We start from the raw sequence: 10,739 nt of genomic DNA on the forward strand, positions 1-10,739 counted from the left end.
GCCTTTTGGGACACCTTGATGTGTCCCGGCCTTTCTCATCACTGAAATCAGGGATTTGGGCCTCTCCATGCAGCCCTCACCCACCAAAGCCAGGGCTGTGCTGGAAAATGGGCCGTGAGCTGCCCTGCTCCCACCACGCCGCCCTTCTCCAGCACCTCCTCTTCCTCAGCACCCATTTACAACCCAGGGGCCCGAGTCGGGGGGTGGCACCCCCGCTTTGTCACCTCCGGGGACAGGGGGAGATGGAGCGGGGGCTCTGTGGGACCTGTCCCCGTGCAGCAGCGCGGCTCGGAGCTGCACCACACCTCGTGAACCACACGATGCGTCTGGCTGCGAGCGCGCTTTTCCCTTCGAGGTCTGCTCCCGGTGGCACCGGCTGCGCCTCCGACACGTGCCCGCCCTGGGGGGGTCAGGCTGCTCCCTGGGGACCCAAATCCCACAGGGCTCCCGGGCACCCCCATGGCTTGCAGGGACGCTGCACTTCTGGGCACGTCACAGCCGCTCGTGCCAGAGAAAGTGGTGAAAAGCGGGGGGGTTTGTGACCGTAAGGCGTTGAGCGGCGGCGTGCACAGCGGAGGAGCAAACAAAGAGGTGCTGGGGGGCTGCCCCTGCTGCTGGGCTGGGTTGGGGGCTCCTTGCCCCCCAGCAGCAGCGCTTAAATGAAATCCCGGTCCTGGAGGTGGCGGGCGCTGGCGGTGCCACGGGGTGACCTTGGGCAGAGCCCGGCCACGTGCCCGCAGGGGGACGAGGAACTACCCCGAACCAAAGGACACCACCAACCCCCCCCCCTTCTCGTTTAAAGAACACGCTACAAAATACAAAACAGACCAAAAAAAAAAAAAAAAAAAGGAGGGATGAGTTTCCAGGATTCGAGTCCAAGAAACGTCTCAAAGGGATGAAATCGGGATCACAGGCAGCCTCATCTGCTAAATATACCCCGGGCCTGACTCTGCCTCCTGCCCGGGATCCGCAGCCGGCCCCGGGCGAGCCGGGGAAGGGGGCAGCCAAATGGGGTGAGGGGTGCCGAAAACGGGGAGCGAGGGAGGGGAGGGGGACGGGGGGGGAGCCCGGGGGCTACTCGCAGGCCAGCTTCCCGTCGAAGCTGGAGAGGGCGATGGCGAAGGCCTGCAGGGCGCACAGCGGGTAGTTGTAGTCCATGGTGAAGGCGTCGTCGGCCACGCGCCCGAACTGCATCACGATGTAGTCGGCTGCGGGACAGAGGGGAGGGCGCGTGGGGCGGGGGACACGGCTCCTGTGCCCCCATCCCTTTTCCAAGGGGATTTAAAGAGCGGTGTGGCAAAGCAGCCACCCCGCGCCCAGCTCCCGGCCCCTTTTGCAGCACAATTTATCAAAACCCAGCGTTTTCCCGTTGCATGGTCCAGCGGGGTGTCGCGGGGACGTGGCACCCCTCAGCCCCCCCAAGACCCCTTCCCCACATAGCCAGAGCCCGCGGAGGGGCGCGGATCCCACTAACCCCCGTGGCGTGGCCGCTGCTGTCACCGGAGCGCGGGTGACAGGAAATCTGTAAAAATAACCGGGGGGCCCCCCGGCAGGTTTTTTCTGTCCTGTAACCCAACACCCCGGGTGCCGATGGCTTCTGACTGTGCTGGACAGGTGACGAGCGGCCGCGGCCGGCTGCTCGCACCGGGGCTGAGCGCTGCCCCGTGGCAGGACGCTCGCCGTGGGGCCGCTCACGCCTTCCCGTGGGGCGGGAGGTGCTGCGGGGTTTGGGGGGTTTGGGGGTGCTGCGGGGTTCGGGGGTGCTGCGGGGTCCTGCATGGGTCGTCGCAGTCACCCCAAGGGACTGTCCCCGAGGTGCGATGTGCCCCAGGGGTGTGCGCATCGGCGACGTGGGGTGCGTGCCGGGGGAAGGTGGGGGGATGCTGCGGGGTGCCCTCGTGGCCTGGCATTGTGCTCAGCACCCTGCAGGATGGGTCCTTGCCCGAATCTGCCTGGCAACAGGTGACACGCGCGCTCCCTCTGCCGGAGCGCGGGGCTGCGCGCTTCACCCCGGGCGCTGGCGAACGCGAGCAGGGCCCCCAGAGCAGCCGTGCGAGACACAAAAAATAAATAAAATGCAGCAAAAAGGGGGCTGCAGGGGTGCCGGGACCCCAGCCAAGATCATCCCCCCCCAACCCCAAACCCGCCCCCAGCTTACGGTCGCTGCCGTGCACGATCTGGAAGTTCTTAACGGAGGCGTGGGTGACGCGGCCGTGGAAGTTGAGGACGTAGGACTGGGTCTCGTCGTTCCACACCGGCGCCTTGTTGTGCAGCTCGATCACGTTGTCCATGTTCTTGTTCTGCCATCTCATGAGGAGGCCGTCGTTGTCCTGGGGAGGGCGAGGGGGGGTGGCAAAGGGGAGGTGTCCCCCCTGCCACCCCCCCCAGGGCCCTGCCACCCCCGTGGTGTTCCCAGCGGGATGCCCCGTCCCTGGGTGCTCCCCGACACACGGCCCCATGGCAGGACCATGCTGGGAGAAGGGACACAGCCCGGAGCAAAATACACGGACACTGGCACCCATTTCTGCCTCCCAGAGAGGTGCCTTCAATTTCAGGACCCCCCCCAAAGTCTTTCTGTGCCCCAAACTGGGTAAAACCCAAGATAATCCCCAACAAATCCAGCCTTCGGGGGGAGGTCTGGCCCCATCCCGGTTTGGCCTTTGGCTGCTCCGACTCACATTTCGGGGCCGGATGGGCACCCTCTCGTTATCCGAGTTCATCCCAGGGATGATGACCGTCATCTTGCGGGGCCCTTTGAACCCCAGGACGTTCGTCTCCTGCAAGAGAAGCCCCGGCCATAAAACCAGCCAGCTCCGCGGGCTGCAGCCCCTCACCAGGAACCAGCCTGAGGGCTCGGGGCCGGATCCAGCCCACCCCACAATGTCCACAGCCCCCACGGGGCGATGCCCTGGACGTCCCAGTTGGGACCCCCCTGGGTCCCCGCTTACGTAAACCACAGCCGAGAGCTCCTGCCGCACGTTGGACCAGTCGGCGTTGGCCCTGTCCGGGTTGGCCCCGTTGTCGAACACGGTGAACTTCGTTCCCATCAGGTTGGACCTGCAGCGCCGGCACAGGACGTGACCACGGTCGGCCCCACCGATTTTTTGCTTTCCTCCAAGCTAACAACCCGGGCACCCCCTCCTCGGTGCTGTGCTCGTGTAGGGCTGGGGGTGCTCAGATCTTGCGGGGCCGAACCACCCACCCCACAGCATCCCCCCCCCACCCCTCCAGCCCAGCCAAACATTGCTCCGACCTCAAAACCCGCCAAACCCTCCTTGTTCCCCCAGTACAACCCCGAGCACGACCAGCGCCCATCCTTGATCCCTTTTTCTCCACTGTCCCCGTTTCAGGGCGCCCGTCCCCCAAAACCGGGGGGGTGGGCTCGGAGGCTCTGCGGCACGGCGCCGGCGGCTCGGCGGTGCAGCGGGCCGGGGCTTGCCGCGCTCGCCGGCGCTTCTGCTCGCCTCCAGCTGCCCCACGGGAGGAACCGGCCCAGCCTGTTCCCCCTCCCTGCCCCCCGACGCTCCTCGGGTCACAGCCAAGCGCCGAAATTCAGCCAGCCAAAGCCTTCCTCCCGCACGCCGAACCCGCTCCTGGCCCGCGGCCGCCGGGGTGCCGGCAAAACGGAGGGGTGCCCGCCTCACCTCAGCTTCCCGATGAAGTTCTCGCCGCCCCGCGACAGGTCCGTGGGGTCGATGGAGATGAGGTAGTTGGAGGTTTTGCTCTTCTTGCGCTTCCTCCCGGCGAGGAGGAAGACCTGGGAGGACGGCGGGGCCGGGGCAGTGCCATCGCCGTCGACCCCGCCGTGGCCTTTGCGCAAGGTTTTGCGAAACAAAACCTTGTTCTGGGACACGGCTGCGACCTTGCGCAAGTCCCCGCAGCGAAGACGAGCCCCAAAACACCGCCGGTGTCCCGGCCGGGGCTGTCATTGGCCTGACCGTGGCTCCTGGCCACCGCGGGGCATTCACCGACGCGGGACGTTTCCCAAGGGGAACGGCAGGGCTAAGGGCGCGCAGGAGCAGCGGGACGCGCCCCAGCACCTGCCCCAAAACGCGAGGGTGCTCCCAGGGTGGGTGCAGAGCCCCAGGCTCTCCGGCCCCCCGCCCTGGCTCACCTTTTTGTCGTTATCCAAGTGCAGGTAATAGGTGGGGTACAGCCCCCGGTCCATGCCCTTCTTGTCCCGCGTCACCCGGCACTTGATGGTCACCCCCTGCGGAGCCGGGCGCAGCACGAACTCCTCCAGGTTATCCACCTCGATGACGGGTGACGGGGGCCTCTCCTCCTTCTGTTGCAAGGCCAAACCGGAGCCCTTCGAGCGCGTTTCCTCGTGCACGGCGGCTTCCCGGAGAGCCCCCGAGCCCTGCCCGTGCCATGTGCCACCACCTCCTCAAGCCCAACATCCCCCCGCGATGTGGCACCAACTTTGGGGACAGCACCGATGTCCCTGCTGCTCTCCAGACCCGCTGCCCAACCCAGGGGATGCTCCAAGCCCCCCCAGCTTACCCGCAGGGGAAAGCCCCACACCTCTTTTTTATTTCCCCCCCCATACCTTCTTGGATTTCTTCCCTTTGCCCTTCTTGTTGGAATTTTTCTGCGGTGTCTCCAGGGTTTCCTCCTCGCTTTCGGCTGCTTTGGGAGGAGCTGCGAGCAGAAGCAGGAGCACGGAGGGAACACCGACACCATCGGTAACAACCCCCCGACAGCCGGGGCTGCCCTGCGCCCCTGAGAGCCCTTCCAGCCCCGCCACCCCCCTCGCAGCGCTGACTCTCACCCTTCTTTCTGGTTTTCTTCTCCTTGGGGGGGTCCCCGCCGGTCTGGAAGAGGGACACGGGGTTCTTCTTCTTCTCCGACCTGATGGGTTTGGTGCTGGAGTCGGAGTCGTCCTCCTCATCGCTGCCGGTGGCGGCTGGGGGACACAGAGACACGGTGTGGGTGCTGCTGGCCACGGGTGCCACCTGGGGGCAGCGGGGCTGCCCACCCCCCCTCACCGGTACCTTTCTTCTTGCTTTTCTTCTCCTTCTTCTCCCCGTTCACCTGGAACATGGCCGTCGGCTCCTTCTTGGTGCTCTTGGTGGCTTTGGCTTTGCCATCGGGGTCGCTCTTGTCTCCTGGAGGGATGGACAGGGTGGGGGGACAGAGGACAGGGAGGGGGACAGAGGACAGGGAGGGGGACAGAGGACAGCCAGGAAGGGGTGAGCAAGGGAGAAAATATGAGCCCCCGGCCCCCTGAGCCTCCGGGGACAGCGATGGGGACAGGACACAGGCAAGTGACAACGGAGCCGGGACGAAGCCACCCCCTGGGCGCTCACCCTTTGGCTTCAGCTTCTTCTCCCGGCCTTCGCCCGAGGGGGGCTCTTTGGGCAGCTTCTTCTTGAGCTTTTTCGGCGGATCTTTATCCTCCACCTCCTCTTCCTCATCATCGTCATCCTCCGAGTCCTCGGCCGGCTCTGCCCAGCGGGGACACAACGGCGGTGGCGATGTGACGGCTTCGCCGGGAGCAGGACCCCGCAGCCCCCGGTTTTGCCAGCAGGGACCGGCCCCTCCCGAGCACCGGCTGCCGTGGGCACGGTCACGGCCGTGGGCACACGGTCACGGCCGTGGGCGCCGGCAGGGGCGCGCACGGCCACACCGCCCCCTCGTGGCTGCAGACGCGGGGCGCACACGCGCGCCGCGGGGGCGCGCGTGGGGCTGGGGGTCCTCGTCCTTCTTCCCGTGCGTTTAGCGGATTTGGGGGGACAAAAAGCGCCCCCGGGGCGTGCAGAGCCGCTGCAGACGCACCCCGTAGGTGGTGGGGATGGACGCTGCCCGCCGTGTCCCCCCCTCACCTTGCTGCTTCTTTGGGCCTTTGGCCACGCAGGAGCGGGGCGCCGGGCTCTCCTTCTTCTTTCGGAGCTCCCGGGTGACTTTGGGGCAGCGGTCCTTGTCGCTCTCCTCCTCCCCTTTCTCCTCCTTCTTCTTCCTCAGCTTCTTCAGCCCTGGGCATTTCAAGCAACCCCGTGATGGAGAGCGCCGTGGGTGGGGGGCCTGGCGCGTCCCAGGGCAAATGGCAAAGCCCCCGCCTGTCCCCCAGCTTTAGGGGGACTGAGGCTGGCAGAGGGACCCCCAGGCTGCCTCATTTACCCTGTGCCGGGGCGGGGGGCTCCTCTGCACCCCCCGACTCGCCCGGCTTCTTCGCCCGCAGCCGCCGGGGCTTGGCTTCGGGTGCAGGCTCCGGCGCGGGCTCCTGCCGCTTCTTCTTCAGCTTCTGCCCTCATCGATGGTGCTGCCGAGACGAGATCGTGCCGGGGTTAAATCCCCGCTCTTACAGCAGCCGGAGCCCTTTCTGAAATGCCCCAAATGTGGGCATTTTGTGGGAGCAGGGATGCCCCAAATGGGGGCGCGCGAGCAGGGATGCGCTCGCTGCGTCAAACAGTGCCTTACCGTGGGGCAGCCCCGCGGAGGGAAAGCAGAGGGAGGAAAACCAAAAGGGCTGTTAGCAGACAGACAGGAGAGCGGTGGCACCGGGATGTGCCAGCCCTGGGGACAAGGGACGTGACGCTGGCATTGCCCCAAAAACCCCTGTGCCGTGGGGACGCGGGGTGGCTTTGTATGGGGAGCCACCTCCCCCCGTCATCTCCTGGGGACAGGGGACACCCTGGGGGTCCCCAGCTGGGACAAGAGACACGGGGACAGGTGGCACAGCTCCATGCCCCCGTCTCCTCTCACCCACACCAAAGACCCCCCCCTGGAAACCCGGCTGTGGGTACAGAGCTCCGAGGCCGTGCCCGGGGAGGGCTGGGGACACCGGAGCCTCGAGGATCGAGGTCAGCAAGGAGCGAGGCGGGAGGAAGCGGGGGGATTAGAGGCAGCACACCTAATCCCCTTTAACCTGGGCTATAAATAACGCTGCTTCACCCCATACAGAGCACGTGGCGCAGCACCGAGCTGCGGGCAGGGGACGTCTGGGGAGCAGGTGCCAGCTGCGGGCCCCCAGAAGGTGCCGCAGTGCTGGTTTTATCAGGGCCCCCACCCCAAACAGGGCTTTTCCCCCCCCTTGCCAGGGTTTTGCTGCCAGCTGGACAAAGCCCCCAGCGCAGCAGCACCACGGGGGGGAGGGGGTTGCAAAGGGCCGGATCCAGCACCCACACTTTGCCTCCTCCTCACGTGCATCCCCAGGGGTCTCCTGAGGGGGCTGGAATCCCCCCAGGTTTTTATACCCTCAGCTTGCTGCCCGCAAATAGCTCCCGCACCCCCCTAATCCCTTAAGCAGCCTGGGAGAACAGCCCTTTGCTTCGTTACTTAACGAAGCCCTTTGAGGAGGGGCCGTCAATTAAAGCAGGCTGATTACGTCTCCGTGAGACCCCCCCCTCTGCTGGGGGCTGACCCCCGGGGGCTGTGCCGAAATGCAGCCCCCCCCCCCCCCCCCCCCCCCATAGCGGAGGGACCGGCTGTCGGGGTCACAGCCCCTGGAAAGTGAGTCACCGCTGCGAGCTTAGCCAAAAGGCTTAACGAAAGCGCTAATTAGGAACGAAGATCCCACCTCACGGGCCCTGCGGAGTGATGGAGATGGGCTTTGGGAGGGAGCGGAGGCGGGGGAGTGCCCCCACATTTCGGCCCCCAGATTTTGGCCCCGAGGGAGGACCCGACCCCATCTTGGTGTGGGGCTGGGGGCGTCCTTGACCCCTGGGGAGAGGCCGTGGCAGCAGGACGGGGCGGGGGGGGGGGGGGGAAGGATTCATCCTCACCTGCTTTGGCTTCTGCTGCTGGGGGCTCCCCGACTCCTCGCTGGGGCTGTGGGGGCACAGGAAGGAAAGGGGTGAGGGCTTTTCCCCCCATCTGGGGGGCTTGGGGGGAACTGAACCCTACACAGCTTCCCCATGGGGGGGGGGCGAGAGCCTGCTGCTGGAGCCGGATCCTGCACAGGTGAGAGCTGGGAGGTGGGAAGGGGCGGGGGGAGCGTCCGCGCTGCGGGCACAAACCCCCCCTGAAACCCTCCCGAAACGCTGCTGTTTCCTCCCAGCTTCATCCCATTTTGGCCGTGCCAAGAAACCCCGTGCCACCAAAAATAAATATTTGGGCCTTTTCCTTCCCCAAACCTTCCTTTTTTAATTTTAAAGGACAGGGCAGCCTGCAGGCGGAGGAGCGGAGCGCGTGTGCCAGCATTTTGGGTCTCGCATCTCAGCTCCGCTCGTTTTGTTTTAAAAATGGCAATTTTTGGTGGTGCTGAGTCAAAAGGGACCCCACTTTTCCAAAGCAGCTGCCCCCATCCTGACCAGGTCGGGCTCGTCCCTCCCTGCCAGGATGGCGTCTGCCTCTGCCAAGGCTGACAGCGACGAGGTTCATTTGGGCAAATCCGCCCTAATTAACTCTCTCAAGCCAACGAGCATCCTCGCGCCGACCCTCGGAGCAACAAAATTAACCCGAATATTACATCGCAATTAAATGGGAGAAAAAGGAGCCGGAGCAGGCTAAACACGCGGGGGGGGGGGAGCGCATCCCACCCCGGGGGCCGCATCCTGCCCGACCCCGCTCACCTTTCGGCCGCCCAGACCTCGCGCAGGATGTCCGTCTGCAGCGGCATGGCCCCGACCTCCTCCCCACCAGCAGCCGCTACCGGCGCGGGGCCGGCTCCATGGGCTCGGCACCACGGGCTCGGCACCACGGGCTCGGCACCACGCCGGTTCCGCCAGCCCCACGCCGCCGGTGCCGGGAGGAAGAGCGAGTGGAGGACGCGATTAACTTTTTCTTTTCCCTCGCAACTCGGTAATAGGATTTCCCGTGGCGAGAGGCAGAGCGCGGCAGCTGTCGCGGTAATCCCAGAAAAAATGGGATCCGGTGGGAGGGGGGCGTCAAGCAGACCCCGGGGGGGTTTTGGGGTGCACCACTCCCCCCAGCGCTGGCTGTGGGGGCCCTGCACGTCAGGCTCCGTGGCTTCCAGAGGGATCCCGCCTCATCTTTTTAGGGAGACCTTCCTTTTTTCCGCCCCCAAACGGCATCGTGGTGTCACTAAGAGGGGAGTTGGGTTAGTGTGGGGGAAGCCCACCCAGGAGCGATGCCAGGGGGGGTTCTCAGCGTGCCCTGGGCTGATGCTGGTCCCTGCTCCGCTCCGAGCCGTGGCCCCGTGCTGGTCGATCTCTGCTCCAAGCCCCGGTCCCACTGGGTGAGGGTCCCAGCCCCTGCGTTGCCTCCCCGCTCCCCGCAGCCCACCTCCCCCTGCCAGGGCTGCCCGCGGGCGCTCTCCGGTTGACCACCGGGCAAAACAAAGCTGCACAAATCCCTGCCGGGCTCAGCCTGGCCTTGCCCAGCAACGCAAACACCAAAGCCCACCGCAGGCTCCCTTCCCAGCCCAGGCCCACTAGATGGCATTTAAACACCGTGCGCCCGGCGAAGGGCGTCCTCGACGCACCCTGAGCCATGGAGTGGGACGGACGGCGAGACCCTCGCCTCGCAGGGCACCCAGCAAGGCTCTGAAAAGCCTAAAAAGCTGCTCTGGGTGAATAATAATCGCCTCACCTTTCTGCCAAAGAGAACAGCAGTCCCTCTCCGCGTCGCTGCTCGGGTTTGTTCGCGGCTCAGGACCAGTCGTGCACGGCGCTCGGAGCTGCACACGACCAGCACCGGGGGCTTCGATGCCTTCGGTACGAAATGCTCCCGTTAGCCTCCATTTGCCCACCCGCAATTTTCTCTTAAAAGGAGGAGAAAAGCACCAAGCCTGGAGAAGCCGGCTGAAATAAAAACCTGCTTAAAAATAGGGGGGTGGGGGGGAAGCAAGTTGCAAGTTTCCACGGAGCAAGCCAGGGGTGTTTCATAAGGAAAACATGGCTTGGGCTGACCCAAAACAGCTTTTTTTTTCTTTTTGGCCTGGTTTCATAAAATAAACGCCAATTCTTGCAGGGCCCCTGCTTCCAGCCCTCCTGGCGGCTGCCTTTCCCCCCAGCACCCACCCTGCGTGGCACCGATGCACCCTGCAGCTCCAGCCCCAAATCTCCCACATCACAGGCTGACAAACAAAAAAAAGGGCTCGGGATAAAGCTGCCCAGGAGAAGCAGCCCCGCTGAGATCCCCAACAACACCCCCTGTAAAAAGGGGGCAGCATCAGCCACGGGGGACACCGATAATTCCCTAAGGAGCGGAGCCATCGCTGGAGCCGGTGCGTCCCCAGCCGTCGCCTCCGCGGCTGCTCACGGCAGGATGGAGAAAAGAGGAGCCTTTTTTTTTTTTTTTCAGTTCTTTATTTTCAAGCTTCAGAAGGGGTAGTACAAAGAACAGACAGTAAAAATAAAATTAAAAAAAAAAAAACAAAACTGAAGGCTGTTTTCCAAAGGTGGTGAGAGCACCCAACAGGCTTGGAGGAAGGCGACTGGCGAGGTCGCAGCAGCAGCACCGGCACGGGGCGCTCACCACCGAGCCCTCGGTACCGGCTCAGGGACAACACCTATCTCGCTTCCTGACCCTCGAGGTGCCAACCTGCTGCTTCTCTTTTTCACGTGGGCCCCAGCTACGCGATAAAACCCCCGTTTAAAAATCTGAGCCCACTGCTGGCTGCCATTTAGGCGCCTGCGAGCAGCAGCGCTGGAAAACCCTTTCTCGCCCTCCGACAAAATAAAACACAGCCTCTTAAAATAAAAATAAACTCCCCCAAATGAAACAGTGCTTTGAAGCCGAACTGTAAATCCCTAAGCAGAGGGGTCACCACGGATGAGAAACGCCTCCGCAGCCGCTGGAGGGGGAATCGCCTCCCCCGAGGGACGAGGAGGTGG

General features: G+C 64.4%; 1 protein-coding gene across 1 annotated transcript; it reads right to left on the bottom strand.

Moving 5' to 3' along the window:
- Nucleotides 1-901: 901 nt before the first annotated feature.
- TULP1 (TUB like protein 1) lies at nucleotides 902-5,565 on the bottom strand. Its single transcript, XM_035346787.1, has 10 exons — nucleotides 5,310-5,565; nucleotides 4,995-5,108; nucleotides 4,772-4,906; nucleotides 4,550-4,641; nucleotides 4,115-4,285; nucleotides 3,645-3,757; nucleotides 2,949-3,057; nucleotides 2,679-2,777; nucleotides 2,159-2,330; nucleotides 902-1,208 (listed from the first exon to the last, which is right to left on the bottom strand). Exons 2-10 carry the CDS (start codon nucleotides 5,041-5,043, stop codon nucleotides 1,075-1,077), a joined length of 1,074 nt encoding a protein of 357 aa, XP_035202678.1. The 5' UTR covers nucleotides 5,044-5,108; nucleotides 5,310-5,565; the 3' UTR covers nucleotides 902-1,074.
- Nucleotides 5,566-10,739: the final 5,174 nt, after the last annotated feature.

Source organism: Oxyura jamaicensis, chromosome 26, assembly GCF_011077185.1.
Source record: "Oxyura jamaicensis isolate SHBP4307 breed ruddy duck chromosome 26, BPBGC_Ojam_1.0, whole genome shotgun sequence".
Classification (NCBI taxonomy): Eukaryota; Metazoa; Chordata; class Aves; order Anseriformes; family Anatidae; genus Oxyura; species Oxyura jamaicensis.

Coding starts and splice junctions, on each gene's coding strand:
- TULP1 (XM_035346787.1), bottom strand. CDS start 5,043: ATGTTCCAGGTGAACGGGGAGAAGAAGGAGAAGAAAAGCAAGAAGAAA. Junction 4,642..4,771: donor GAAGAAAACCAGAAAGAAGG/GTGAGAGTCAGC, acceptor TTCTGCTCGCAG/CTCCTCCCAAAGCAGCCGAA. Junction 2,778..2,948: donor AGCTCTCGGCTGTGGTTTAC/GTAAGCGGGGAC, acceptor CTTCTCTTGCAG/GAGACGAACGTCCTGGGGTT.